The 15,454-nt window shown below is 35.8% G+C and overlaps 1 protein-coding gene across 4 annotated transcripts; it reads left to right on the top strand.

The window, feature by feature from the left end:
• The first annotated feature begins 1,712 nt into the window (after positions 1-1,712).
• LOC132641940 (uncharacterized) lies at positions 1,713-14,507 on the top strand. Of its 4 annotated transcripts, none has more exons than XM_060359091.1 (15): positions 1,714-1,925; positions 4,185-4,292; positions 4,399-4,530; positions 6,680-8,245; positions 8,503-8,647; positions 8,753-9,058; positions 9,212-9,277; positions 9,347-9,514; positions 10,131-11,008; positions 11,096-11,181; positions 11,280-11,498; positions 11,763-11,891; positions 12,653-13,015; positions 13,219-13,334; positions 14,094-14,507. In XM_060359091.1, the coding sequence occupies exons 1-15, from the start codon at positions 1,824-1,826 to the stop codon at positions 14,189-14,191; spliced, it is 4,482 nt and encodes a 1,493-aa protein (XP_060215074.1). In that variant the 5' UTR covers positions 1,714-1,823; the 3' UTR covers positions 14,192-14,507. The 4 variants fall into 4 exon arrangements, with proteins under 4 accessions (XP_060215072.1, XP_060215074.1, XP_060215071.1 ...); XM_060359090.1 differs by adding an exon at positions 3,760-3,867 and having other exon boundaries at positions 1,813-1,925; positions 9,212-9,514; XM_060359089.1 differs by having other exon boundaries at positions 1,713-1,925; positions 9,212-9,514; positions 10,137-11,008.
• The last annotated feature ends 947 nt before the right edge of the window (positions 14,508-15,454 follow it).

Raw genomic sequence — 15,454 nt, forward strand, 5'->3', positions numbered from 1 at the left:
CAACATATAAATAATCCAGAGATTACCGATCCCATAATAAAAAAATGTACCAAATATGAGATAAAACACAGTTTAAACCTATATGTCTATAGAATAAGGATTAACAAGAATGTATTCAAATTTCTTGTGTAATAATCAAGCAAAATAATTAGCATATGTCTATCCTAATCATGAATTTGCTCCCCTATACCCAGGGTTAAGAAGTCTATTTAATCCTATTGCAATCTTGAGTTCTTTGTTTCGAGTTCAATTCATGTAACATTTAATTGGTGATCAAGCAGTCAAATAATTAAGCTCAAGATTAAATAAACAAATTAATACAATAAGCTAATTAACTAAAATCAATATTTTGAATAATAACGATCACGAACAAACCATAACCCTAGAAATAGAAGTTCAGCTCCGAGTAGATATTGAATAAAAAGAACAAATCATCCATATATATATGTATATATATATACATAACTAATAGTATGGAGAAGAAAAGGTAAAACCCATTGAACTCCTACCTCCACGGTGGCTCCTCATTCTCCCAGGTCAAAGTTTCCTTAAAAAATGTGTTTAGAGACTATCTATAGGTGTAGGAAAAGTCCCAAACAAATTTAATCAAGTTCAAGCAAAATAGGGAAAAGTTTTCGTCAAGATCCCGCAACCGCGGTTGGTCCAATGTGCTAACTCATGTGTCTCTGCTCACATTGCAATTAATCAGTGTATGATGATTGGATTCATTATATTCTCCTTCTAATTACTGCTTTAAATTCATGATCTTTGCTCCAAATTCCATCTCCAATGTACCTACAAAGGGGGGAAAATACAATTTAAAACACAAATCACTATAATTAATACTCAAAAAATGATTTAGAGTACCAAAATGTGAGGTAAATAATAACAAAATATATGCATTTTAGGCCAAACATTATAAATATAGGACTATTTGTTAATGACAAGTATATGAATGGACCAAAGGTAAGCACTTTCAAGTAATATAAAGGCTATATTGGGCCTTTAACTATGTAATCCAAGTAATGTTGGTCTCAGTTCAATCATATGCATTCATTTTGAATCACCACCCTCAACTGCAACAATTGAAGTCCTTACAAAGAAATTCATAATAAAAATTATCTTGAATGAATTACTAAAAGTTAGGATGTGTTTGGTATTACGGAAAATGTTTTCCATAAAAAATATTTTCATAGAAAATGTTCTCTTAGAAAACAATTGAATTTCTTACTTTTATTTTTGTCCTAGTGTTTGGTAAGTCAGCAAAAAAAAAATTACTATCAAAGAACAATTATATGTAATATAGCAAAACACTATGTCTTGGGAGAGTAGGGATTCAGGGGTGGCGGGGTTGGATGGTCAAGAGGTGGGGGTTCGAGGCGTTGGGTGGGTGGGGAGGAGATAATTAATTTGAAATGTCATTTATGAAACTTATTTCCCCTACTTCCATTAGAGATGTCGTTTTCCACTCTTTTACAGGACTTGTTTTCAAAATAATATTTTTCAAAACATTTTGACCAACCAAACATGCAAAAATTGAAAAACATTTTCCACCATACCAAACACACCCTTAATTCGTTTCAAACTATAGAAAAATAGGGTGCAATATCAAAACAAAGCATCAACTTTAGGGACTAAAACGTCAGTTTAATACAAACAAAGGGACTCAAAGATGAAACAAACAAGAAGAAAAGGATCATGAAATTTTTAGGAGGGAACGGAAGATATTTGTGAAATTTCATTCCCGCCATTTTCAACTCTATATTTTCTCCATCCCCAAAATCTAGAGAGAGAAACAAAAAAATCTAGAGAGAGAAATTTCAATGGCGAAGTTTAGCGATGAGAAATCGGACGGTTTAGAGATATTATCAATCGGCAAGCTTTATGCTGGACCGTGGGATAAGAAATACTGGAGTTCATCTAGGGTAACAATTTTCAATGTTTCAAACTTGTTTTATTTTTCTGTATGTATGATTGCGTTTTTTTTTTTTTTTTTTTTAACTCAAATTCGTTTGAACGGAGGTTATACTTATAGGTTAATTGATGAACTAATGAGCTGAGTCATGTAGCTAATATATTAATTTTTGGAGCTTGTGAAGTATTATTAGTTTTTTTTTTTATTCTGTATGTACAATTGCATAATGTTTTTTAATCTCAAGGTCATTTGAACGTAGATTATACTTATAGATCAATTGATGAACTAATTAAGCTGAGTCATGTAGCTAATTTATTGATATTTTGAGTATTTGAAGCATTAATGTTTGTACATATGAGTACTTTGCACAATTTTGCGAATTCCTTTTCGATCAAAGAATATTTTGTTTAATCTCCGTTATTTCTGTAAAATGATTCAAATTTGTGAATTCCTTTTCAATCGAACAGCTTGTTTTTAACTTTCTGTAGATACAATTGATTTTTTTTTTTTATCTCAAAGTCGTTTGAACGAAGATTCTACTTATAGATCAATTGATGAACTATTTAGCTAAGATATTAGTTTTTGGAGCTTGTGAAGCATTAATGCTTGTACATATGAGTACTTTGATTTCTAGTTTGGATAGAAATTGTGGTTATAGATCAATTTATGAACAACTTGTTTCATTTTTCTATATGTAGAATTGTTTTTTTTTTTTTTAAAATCACAAAGTTGTTTGAACGGAAATTTGACCTATAGATCAACTGATGAACTGTTGAGCTGAGTAACAATTTCATCTCCGTTATTACAGTAAAATGTATCAACTTTGCGAATTCTTTTTCAATTGAACAATTTTTTTTGTTTTGTTTTTTTTTTTTACTTTTCTGTATCCACGGGTTCGAGCCGTGGAAACAGCCTCTTGCAGAAATGCAAGGTAAGGCTGCGTACAATAGACCCTTGTGGTCCGGCCCTTCCCCGGACCCCGTGCATAGCGGGAGCTTAGTGCACCGGGCTGCCCTATGTATAATTGCATTTTTTTAATCTCAAAGTCAGTTGAACTGAGATTCTACTTATAGATCAATTGATGAACTATTGAACTGAGACACGTAGCTAATATATTACAAGATTAGATTTGTTTATCTCTGTTATTTATGTAGAATGTATCAAATTTGTGAATTCCTTTGCATCAAACAGCTTGTATGTACAATTGCATTTTTTTTAATCTCGAAGTCGTTTGTATGGAGATTCTACTTATAGATCAATTTATGAACTATTGAGCTGAATCAGGTAGCTAATATATTATTTTCTGGAGCTCCTCTAGGCAACAATTTCATCTCCGTTATTTCTGTAGAATGTATCAAATTTGCGAATTTCGTCGAACAGTTTGATTTATTTTCTGTATGTATAATTGCGTTTCTTTAATCTCAAAGTCGTTTGTATGGAAATTCTACTTATAGATCAGTTGATGAGCTATTGAGATGAGTGATTTTTTGTAGAATGTATCAAATTTGTGAATTCCTTTTCGATCAAGCAACTTGTTTTATTTTTCTGTATGCACAAATGCGTTATTTTTAGTTTCAAAGTCATTTGAACGGAGATTCTACTTATAGATCAATTGATGAACTATTGAGCTGATTCATTTAGCTAATATATCAGTTTTCGGAGCTTGTGAAGCAATTTTATGTCCGTTATTTCTGTAAAAAACGTATCAAATTTACGAATTCCTTTTTGATGAACAGCCTGTTTTATTTTTCTTTATGTATAATTCCCTTTAAAAAAAAAAAAAAAACTCAAAGCCGTTTGTATGGAGATTCTACTTATAGATCAATTGATGAACAATCGAGCAGAGTCATGTAGCTAATATATCAGTTGTGGAGCTTGTGAAGCATTAATGGTTGTACATACGAGTACTTTGCACAATGCTGAGAATTCCTGTAAATTTTGAGCTCCTTCCGGTAACTATTTCATCTCGGACATTATTGTAAATGTTTCAAATTTGCGAATTCCTTTTCATCAAACAGCTAGTTTTATTTTTCTGTATGTAAAATTGCATAAATTTTTATCTCAAAGTCGTTTGAACGGAGATTCTACTTATAGATCAATTGATGAACTATTGAGCTGAGTCATTTAGCTAAAATATTAGTTTTTGGAGCTTGTGAAGCATTAATGGTTGTATTAATGAGTATTTGGCACAATTTTTATTCCACTTTCTAGGTGTGATTGTATAAATTTCTAGGTGTGTTCCACTTAAGTTGGCTTTTTTGACTTGCAGGGCAAAGACCGCTATCCTTATCCTATTGGATACAGTGCTCTAAGGACCCAAAATGGAGTAGCTTACAAACTGGAAATTCATGAAGGCCTAAATGGTCCATTATTTACGGTGTGCAGCAAAGATTCTTCTTCTTTTTGCAACATGTTGAATAGACTGTTACTGCCTTTCTAGCTTTGAACTTATAACTAATTCCTGCCTCTCTGCTTCACAACAGATTAGTTCTACAGATGGGCAGTCATGTAGTGGGAAAACTCCAGAAATTGCATGTGACAGTTTCCAGAAAAAAGGATGTCAAATAAAATTGTTGCATGGAAAGAGATATTCCAGTAAGATTGATGGCGTGGAGGTGTGTCTTGCGCCTTTTAGCATACTGCAATACTAAATGTTCTGTCCTTTTGTCATTTGAATTGCTAATTTCGAGTGATATTGAAATGTTTGATAGTATTGGTACTGTTGTAACAAGAATTGGTCTCCTTGGTCTAGTCTGAGGTGAAAACATGCATGCAGTTTTGTTCTATTAAGAACTATATTTTGGGATTTCGACAGGGTTCATTTTGAACTGTAATTGAGCCTTTACCCAAAAGATGAAGCACGCCAAAGATGTCCATTTCCTATATTCATTTTGGAATCTCTAATAAAAAATCCGATACATCTTCTGAGAAGTCTACTTTTCTTACAAGAGAATAAAGACACTAATGGAGCAGGTCATATCAGGAAGTTTATGTTTTGAAACTGATGGAACTGGTCAAATCAAAGAATTATTTTCCTCAAAATTGTCTTAAGATTGGTATGTCTAAGCTGGTAGTTTCTTGTATGGAAATTACACTGGGCAGCCACATTTCAGAATTAGAGCGGTAAGAGCACTTCTCTGATGAAGCCCCCCTAGCATTGACCTAGTGCCAAGAGCACAATGCGTGAAGAGTGGGTCAGGTGTACACCATGAGTTCAAACCTGTCGTAGACAAAAGCCTGGTATTTAAGTGGGGAAGGGTAGAGGAACAGGCCCATTATTTACCGAGTTTTGACTCAGATTCTCAGTTTTTTAAAAAAGGAGCAATTTTATGATGATTCACGCTTCTAATGGTCTGTTTGGCCAAGCTTCTTCAAGGCCAAAGTGCTTTTCTTTTTTCAAAGTTGAGGTGTTTGGCCAAGCTTTTAAGAGAAGAAAATTGTTTTTAAGTAGAAGCAGAAGTTGTTTACGAGAAGCTGAAAAAAGTAGCTTCTACCTCAAAGTACTTTTTTTAAAAGGTACTTTTGAGAAAATACACTTAGAAGCACTTTTTAAAAGCTCGGTCAAACACTAATTGCTGCTCAAAAGTGCTTTTCAAATTGATTAGCTGAACACAAACTGTTTCTCAACAAAAGTACTTTTTTGAAAAGCACTTTTCAAAATAAGCTTATGTCAAAAGCTTGGCCAAACAGGCAATACGTCATCACTTAAAACCTTAAACCTTTGGCCTGAAGTGAACTGATGAAGAAGTAGGTTCAAATAACTCTGCCTTCATAATGTTTCCATTTGGAGTAAGCTGATGGAAAAGTGGCAATTTATTGAACTATACTGGCCCTTATGAGTGACATGCAGTCACCACAGGTGGTCCAATCTTATGTCAAAATGGTGAATCGATTATTGTTTCACAGAATACAAACTAAAAAGCTGCAAGAGTGCACTCAATTCTCAAACCCTTTCATCATCAAACTTTTTCAAGGACCTGTAGGGCCTTGCTTTATGAGTTGGCTCCTGTATGAAGTTATGCTTATATATGATGGTTTGAGATCTCCTCAATTACTGTGCATCTTTGTATCTAAAGATTCATTAATAAACGAGTCATTTCAGGGGTTTGGTCTAAACTTGAGATTGTATATTCAAAATGTTACTAGGCTAGTAAACTTGTGTTTCTGGTGCCTGGACTATGACATCTGTTGAGAAGATTTGTGCATTTCCTTGTAAAACAAGCGACTTCTGTACTTGTAGGCACATTGTGCTCTCTTTTGCAGCCAAAAGTCATTCGACGCATTTAACTACCCCAAAGAAATGTTTGCTAATCCTAAATTTATCTGGAAGCGATCATAATGCTTTTATCAAGTCACTTTGGAGGATGATTGTTAAGGTAGTTTAGTTACCCGATCTTCTACATCTTACTGTTGAAAGATGCGTTATAAATAGCCTACACATTAGATTAGTCCCCGAGATGTGAAGCTAAGCTAGTCAAAAGAATTTTCTGATGCTTGTTGTGAGAAACTCAGGCAGTGTGCTTAGGCGCTATTTTCTATATTAGCAGAGTTTTTGTGGGAGAGATACGTTTTGCTGATACGATTTATTATCTGTTTATGGACTGTCTTATACAAGTAAAATTGCCTTTGAATCAATTTTTTGGATGCTAGGTTACAAAGTGCTTGAGTCGTTAAGTTTCTCTTAACTTTGAATGGGAATGTTAAAAGGTTGAAATGAGACTAATGTTCTTATTTCTTTTTTCCTTATTGTGTGTATAAGTGCAGTTTTTCGGGTTCAAGAACACATTTGTTCAGAGGTTACTCAGGGAATTGGTAGCGAATATCAGTGGAACGCCAGAGCAGAATTTCTTGTCATCTATCTCTCTTAGGAATGAGACATCAGAGGCAGTAAACCAAACTGACAACGCGGGATCAAAAACAGATCCTAATCAGCTAACACACTTGGAAACACAAAGTGCTGGGAAGAGAAATAGGAAAGGTAGAACCAATAATATCAAGTCAGCTGCCAGTACCGGTCTCAAAAAACCTCGACTTCAGAATAAAAGTAGGGACATCAAAGGTCTGAAATCCGGCCAACAGGAATATGGAGAACATCCGCCTCTCTTCTCTTCAAGTAAAGGGCCTTGCAATAGTTCAGAAGCATGGCAAGAGTCAGAGACCTTGCAAACAATAAATGAGAGAGAAAAAGTTCTGGTTCCAGTTGTAGAATCTTTTGACAAAGATGATAACCTGAAAGTAGATAGTCTTATTCCTCAAGGAGGGAGGAAGCATTTAAATCCCGAGACTGAAATACCATTAGAAGAATTGGTGGCAAATATCAGTGGAGGGCCGGAGCAGAATTTGTCGTCTATCTCTCTTAGCAATGAGACATCTGAGGCAGTAAACCAAACTGAACACACGGGATCAAAAACAGATCCTAATCTGTTAACACACTTGGAAAAACCACAAAGTGTTGGGAAGAGAAACAGGAAAGGTAGAAGTAGAACCAATAATATCAAGTCAGCTGCCAATACCAGTCTCAAAAAACCTCAACATCAGAATAAAAGTAGCGACATCAAAGCTTTGAATTCTGGCCAACAGGAATATGGTGAACATCCGCCTCCCTTCCCCTCAAGTAAAGGGTCTGGCAATAGTTCAGAAGCAGTGCAAGAGTCAGAGACCTTTCAAACAATAAATGAGAGAGAAAAAGTTCGGGTTCCAGTTGTAGAATCTTTTGACAAAGATGATCATCTGAAAGTAGACAGTCTTAGTTCTCGAGGAGGGAGGAAGCATTTAAATCCCGAGACTGAAATACCATTAGAAGAATTGGTGGCAAATATCAGTGGAGGGCCGGAGCAGAATTTGTCGCCTATCTCTCTTAGCAATGAGACATCTGAGGCAGTAAACCAAACTGAACACACAGGATCAGAAGCAGATCCTAATCTGCTAACAGACATGGAAAAACCACAAATTGCTGGGAAGAGAAATAGGAAAGGTAGAACCAATAATATCAAGTCAGCTGCCAATACCAGTCTCAACAAATCTCGACGTCAGAATAAAAGTAGTGACATCAAAGCTTTGAATTCCGGCCAACAGGAGTATAGTGAACATCCGCCTCCCTTCTCCTCAAGTAAAGGGTCTTGCAATATTTCAGAAGCATTGAAAGAGTCAAAGACCTTGCAAACAATAATTGAGAGAGAAAAAGTTCTGGTTCCAGTTGTAGAATCTTTTGACAAAGATGATCATCTGAAAGTAGATAGTCTTACTTCTCAAGGAGGGAGGAAGCATTTAAATCCCGAGACTGAAGTACCATTAGAAGAATTTACAGAAATATTAAAAGATGCAAAGCTGGTTAGTGTGTTTACTCTGCCCTTCTCCCTTTCATTCACATCAAATACTCTGATACACTGTTCTCATTTATTTTGCATCATCTTTTTCCTGTTTTTTATACTAGTCCTTTTATACTGCTTTTTCTTTTATTATTTTATGAGATCCCACGTAAATGACAAAACCAAAAGGGATAACAATCATATATTATTTTCCTTTTTCTGCAAGTTGTTTGTTTACTGAAATTGCTGGCTAGGTACATGTTCTTAACTTCTCGGCAGTTTGATAGGTCAAGAGTTCTGGATGAGCCGGTAATTCAGAACCAAATGGCGGAAGAGAAGGACGGAGAATCACCAGTTGAGAATGAAACACAGAGAGTTAATTTTGCCAATCTTTGGGCACCTGATACTTTGGATCACCCACCAGGTACTATGAACTTACCTACGTTGTTCCTTAGTGCTGCATCTTGCACTACCTCCTACCTGACTTTCCTGATTAAAGTATTAAATGCTTGTCTTTTCCTCTCTGTAGATGATTCATTTAGTCTCACCGCAGAGATTGTGAAGGATGGTGTAGCTGCTGTTACTACCACTGTTCCTGACTCTCTAATAGTTGATTCACATCCCGAAAGTGAAATGAATACATCTCGTTTGGAAGAGCACTCACAGAGAAGTGAGTCAGATTCTGCTGGGAATGAAATAGCCAACTCAATGATGACATTTCTGCTTCCTCGAGCACTCCCTCTGCTTAGGACATACACTAGAAAGAAGAAGAATGATATAAAGTCATCAGAAATATCTATCCGCAATTCTCAGGATGAAAATAAGAAGATTGATGGTAAACTGTAGCCTGTAACTTTCTTTTCAACTGATTATTGCTCCTCTTATAGGGTAATTTTTTAGTTGCATCTCAATCATTGCTTTTCTGAAGATCTATCATGAAGTCTTCTAATTATAGCTTATTTTAGTTCCCTCTTTTGCTCCTTTGCAGTCAGTGAGCTTGATGAGAATTTACTGCTCAGACAGAAGAAGGAAAACATCAATTTTCCAGTTCGAGGTTGCATTCCAGCATCTACAGCTTGTTCCCTTGCAGAAGCTGTTGTTCCTGATAGTTTTGATAATGCAGAAGGTGGATATACTCCAAGTCAGGGGTTAGCTCAGATTTTACAAGTAGCTGAAGCTGCTAAAGACGATCAAAGTGTTCGAGGTTTACAAACCTGCAGATCTGAAATCGAGGGAACATCAAAGAATGATAATTTAGAAGCAAAGCAATCAGTTTGCAATGGTGAAACAGGTGACTTATCTCCTTATGATTCTTTCATTGAAGGACCTGAATAGCTGCTGTTTTGTCCAATTTTGCTCCAGGTAGCATGTGCAGAGCACATAACTTAGAAGGATGTCACATTCCCCAAGGCTATTTAATTTGTATCACTGGCAATCTTAAAATTTCTGTATTTCAAGCCTTTTGGTTCCCAGAGTCGATGCTGAATTCTTTTCCAGTCTGTTAGTGAAATATTCTTTTTTGAATTCTAAGTTTGCCGGAGTCGGCTTATTCAAGGCTTTCACTTTCCCTCTCTTGATTGAAGTATCTTCATGTCCTTTGTCAGTTTGTCTCCCTCTACCTGAGATGTTACAAATTCAGCTTCCCCTCCTGCCACTAATTTTGAAAGATGGTATAATATGCTCTTCCCCTGTGCTTTTCCTAGACTGGTCTTTTTAATTGACAAAAGGTGAATAGACTGATTGATATAGCCCTGTCATATTTCATATTTCCTCTTTATTTCTAATTATTCTTTATGTAGCTAGTCTGAACCTCAAAGCTTTCTATATAGTGAAGAGATATGAGCTCTCAGTCTCTTGAGCTGAATTGCGGTCTGTAGACTAATTGATTGAAATAAATTGTTGCACAGGAACAGAAAGAGAAAAAGACTTCTTACCAAGCACACAGAAAATCGTTCAAGCATCAAGAAAGGAAATTAGTGGAACCCAAAAGACTGGCGCAATTGTTAGTGGGGGCTTAACTAGCGTTCCACCTTCTGCGGAATCAATGGTGCAACATGTTTCATTATCCGAAAGTATCATCTGCAGAGATTTCAGAGATGATTCTGTTCCAGAGACAAGTGTCGACATAAATGCAATGCACACCTCACATTTCTTGCAAGGGAGTTCTTCTAAGCAGCGCCAAATTGAACAATCTATATCTGCTGATGAACCCCACATTAATGGACCCCCCCTTAACTTCAGTACAAAAGAAAGTTTCATTAGTACCAGTGGTACACCTTCTAACCTGGCCACCAGATCACAAGATCAAGAAATGGATCAGATGTTAAACCATAATCAAACTTCAAAGCTTCTTGATTCAACTGCAACTAATTCTGAAGGCAACTTGACTGAAAAGTTGTCCGGAGACCAACAATTTGTCAGGTTTACTGATCCTCCGTTACATAAGCAAAACGAGAAGATAAATTTTCCTGCTGACACCACTGAGAAAAAGGAGAACAATGAGAATTTAAACATGGAAGTGCAGAAAGATTTAAAGACTGAGATTGAAAGTGGTGTTCTCAAGGTTATTGCAGGCTATGCCCATCCCATGCCAATTTCATCAGTGCTATTAAGTACACAAGAAAATTATCTTTATATTTGTGTTTTATGTGGTCAACCATTGCATGAGGATAGAACTATTTTCATGTACAAGGCCCCAATGGATGGAGAAGAAAGGGGGTGCCCTTCATTTATTGGTCATGTTTCCATACGTTTTCTATTGTCAGACGGTGCCTTTGGTGGAGATGTGAGATGCTTTATCTTCTTCAATTGAATTGCTGTTGTCCTATGGCTTGGTCTGTAATACCTCATAATCTATAATTATTTTATGCAGATTGAACTGGACAGTGCTGCTGTGCAGTTGACACCCATTGGGCAGTCGCTTGTGTTGTTCAACAGTGTAAGAGCCCCAAGCTGCAGGTTGCATTTTCACTTGAGACAAAAGTGTTTGGTCTTTAGTTTATTTTTTAGCAGCATAGATGAATGCTGATGCACTGATCTGCCATGTTTGTTCTCAGGGAGGGTGATATGAAGTGCCACTGCTCATTATGTGCTTTGAATCTTTTCGAGGAAAATGCAATCAAAATTGTGCAAATTAGAAATGGTTATGTCTCTCTCATTACTAAACTGAAAACAACGCTAAGGGTCTGTTGTATATTGGTCTGTCCACCTGATCACCTTGTTGCTGTGGAAGAAAGTGGAAAGCTGTACATATGGGTCATGAATTCAAAATGGAGGTGACTTTGATGAGTTACTTTTATATTTATCTTTCTTGTATTTGCATTAAATCCAATCCTTTTATCAGTTATAGGGCCATTTTGCAATACTAGTCAACTTGACAGTAATTACGTGCTTTATCAGTCATTTATTGTACTCTACTAATATAAAAATTTCTTCACTGTAATTATCTGGTGTCCAACTTAGAATATGTGATGCTTCTTGATGTGATTTATGTTTTGTTTCTTTTGTTATCTAGTTTGATTTGCTTTCTGAATTTGCAGTGCGGAGACAGAAGAATGTTGTTTGCTGCCACCTGATTGCCCACCCTTTTCTTCAACGAAATTGAAAAGAATACCAAATTTTGCTAGCTTGGTTCTTGGGTACAATGGATTCAGCGAATTTAGCCTATGGTAATATATCTCTTGTAATCTTAAATGATGCTGTACTTGTAACATGCACATTCTGTTTTACTGTTGATCAATTTCCTTATTTTGTTTCTTTTCATAGTTTACTTCTTTCTTCACCAAGTCATGCTCATTCTGTCAAAATATAAACAGATTAATGATTATACCTCCAGCTTCTACTCAATTGTATGTGCAAATCGCTTCAAGAGTCTGTAAATGATATGTATTTTAATGTATGAATGTCATATTTTTAGTCACTTTTATACACACATACATACCTACAAAAGCAAGTGCACACACAGATGTAAATATATGTTGAAGACATCTACCATTATGAAAAGAAAACCGAAAAAGAGAATCAATTAGAAGCAATATGTCAGAATATCAGAGCTGGCTGCAATGTTATTGTTTTAGTGAATATGCATATGACACATAATTTTGCTTTAACACTTCTTAGTTTAAACTAATAGCACATTGTTTCATAGCAGCTAATTTACTGCAACTTTTACAATACCTTATTATTTTGGATAGATTAGGGTCTAAAAGTTTTCTTCTTACTTTTGTTTCACTATTTTTCTTTGTCGCGAAGGATGAGATATACATACACCTTTTTGCTTTTCTTCCATTCTGGAAAATGAACAAATATCAAAAGCAAATGCAGAGAGATGAGAATAACTTCTGCTGAGCTTGGTGCAGATATTTGGTGCTTAAGATTCCTAGTGGTTTTTGTTTACTGTCCCTTCTCACAGTTTTTTGGTTGTTTTCAGGGATATAAAGAAGCGCATGCTTGTGTCAAAGTTTTCTGCTGCCAGTACTTCTGTTTTTCAATGTCTTCCAGTTAGTCTTTTTAGATGGCAAAGAAAGTTCACTGTTCCTGCAGGGATCACAGAAGAGATTATTAACGAAATAACAGATGTCACAAAGATGTCTTTCTTGGAAATAAGTGACAATCAATCCTTCTGCTCATTAGAGGATAAAGATGTGGCAATCTGGCTTCTTATTTCGACTGCTCCTGATCCAAACTCGCCTGCTTATCAATCTAGTGAGCAGCAGTGTGACCCAGTTCATTGGTGGAGGCTTGCTCTATTGGTTAATAACACAATGATCATGGGAAATTCTCTTGACCCAAGGTACTGCCAACATCTTGTACTAGATTCTTTTTAGACTACTCTTGTGATCTAGATTCCTGAATTTATGCTATTTACTAGTCTAATCTTCTCTAAAGAACGATAGCATGTTGGCTTCTTGCATCAAGTGATAAAATGCTAAAAAAGAAAATGTTATTTTACTGTCCTTTGATAAATGGTGACCATTCAGCCTATATGCCTTTCAGGGCTACTGCAATTGGTTTTTCAGCTGGTTATGGGATTATTGGGAGAAGTGATGGACTGGTCTACTTGTGGGAACTAACTACAGGGAGAAAGCTCCAAAATCTGCATTACTTCAAAGGTACTCTTTTTGTTGCAAGATTTATTGCTCAAATCTTAGCAGTGATTGCTGAGATTTTGGTTTTGGAAATTTCGTCAGCTATTATATGTGAAGAATTCCTATGCTAATATGTTTATTTATCTTTTTGGGTTCTGGACAGACTTTCAGCTGGAAATTTTGATTTTCAGTAATTACTCATTACATTACTTCACCTTATCTCTTTCAGTAACCTAGGAATTTAAACATTCCCAAAGATAATTCGTTGGCATAATGGTTGCATCTCAGCTTACTGCATACTTGCATTGACTCTTAACTCTTTAAGAGATTAAAAACAGTATTAGCTCCATAGTGTTAAAAACTTTAGCTTTATTTAATCAGTTTAAAAACTTTAATATTTCAATTGTCCTTTTGGCTGGATAAGAGTGCAAAGTATATGATCTCTTCTTATTGAACAAGTATATCTTCAAAATATATTGATTTACTTCCTCTGGAATAGTGACATGGTGATTGTCTTTTAAATAATATGTTCATGTTTGGTCAGGCTTTCCAAGATCTAGTCGTCCTTTATCCCTTTGCACTGTTCACTTTGGTTGTGTCAACGCCATCTTTAGCCCTGCTAACTCTAAGGAGCATGCTCAGGATATGCCCTTTTCCATCAGTTTTCTCCATCTCTCTAGGAAGCTATGGATTACTGAGATTGCTCTTTTTCCTCAAAACAACTAATCAGTCTGTCTTATGGTTAAGTTAGAATTTCACTAATATTCCCGATTCCTCTTTCAGAAGCAGCTGTGTCATCCATTGTCTCTGAGGACTCCAGCCATCGTGCAGTGGCCATAGCCAGCGATGGAGGTCAGTTGCTGGTATATTTGCGATCTTGACAGGCTCTGTTCATATTGAATGAATAAACTTTTACTCCACCTTTAATAAGTTACATGGACGTATCAGCCAATTTTTCAAGCCTAATGTCTAGAACCCGATAGCTTGGTAGGCCTTGGATACCAAACAAACGAGGCTTTGGTTGGGCAAAGCTCTTTGTAGATCTGTCAAATTGTATATTTCCGCGATTCTATTTGATCCCAATCCAAGTACGATCATAGATTGTAAATAACAGGTTAAAGTTGGATCTTAAAATAATGAGGATCCATTATATTTCCCTTTTAGTATTTTCTACAACTGCCATCTAGTTTTCTTGAATATTTGTTTGACGTGCACTTTTTACATCAAATGAACAGCTAAGCCGATTACTGTAGTATCTCTTTTTAAGGCACATTTACTTTTTCATTAGCTAAGCTTGTGGTTGGCAGCTAAAACGCTTTTGCCAATGGCAGTATTGACTTGTACACGTGATGGACGGGTAAATATTTACTCATAGACAGGCATACAAATCAATCAATTATTCTTAAAACTCACGATTCATTTTAGATCGGATGAATATTTTGTACTTATACTCAGTTCAAGTAACAAAGTAAAACAAAGAACCAAATTGAAGGAAAAGGGAAGTAACTCAGAACTTCCGATCTAGGCAATAAATAGTCTTTGGTTATTTTGCCCACTGGTTTCACCCAAAGGCCAAATTTATGGTACATCAGGTCTCACAAGCATTAGCTAGTATATACTTGAATTATGAGTCCGGAGCATAAAGAGTATAAAAATATACGGTATAAATCAAAAGGGGATGGCCAAAAATTTATATATCAAAATGGGTATAACGTGGACTGATTCACGTTATACCCCAATTTTTTTTTTCATCTGTCAGAGATTTACCGTTTTTTTTTTAAAAAAAAATTAAAATGTATAACGTGGACTGATCCATGTTATACAATATATTTTGTATAACGTGGATCAATCCACGTTATACATTATATATCAGCCGTTTTATCTTGCTTGCCTCTCTGATTGATTTGGATGGAGGACAAATCACCATCCTGATTTAGAGCAGGCATAAATTAAGAGAGCTCACCTACGAGTCTCATGAATCGTTTCGAGGGTAAGGAGTGCCATCACCTCTATTCCTTGCTCATGATAGCTTCATTCAGTTCCATCAAATTCTTTTATTTTTTCGGTCAATGTTTGCCATCTTCAATATGGCCTTACTTTGTGAGACCATAATCTTATTTGGTCAAGGTCTTGCCATCAAACGT

This window comes from Lycium barbarum, chromosome 5 (genome assembly GCF_019175385.1).
Source record: "Lycium barbarum isolate Lr01 chromosome 5, ASM1917538v2, whole genome shotgun sequence".
Taxonomy (NCBI): Eukaryota; Viridiplantae; Streptophyta; class Magnoliopsida; order Solanales; family Solanaceae; genus Lycium; species Lycium barbarum.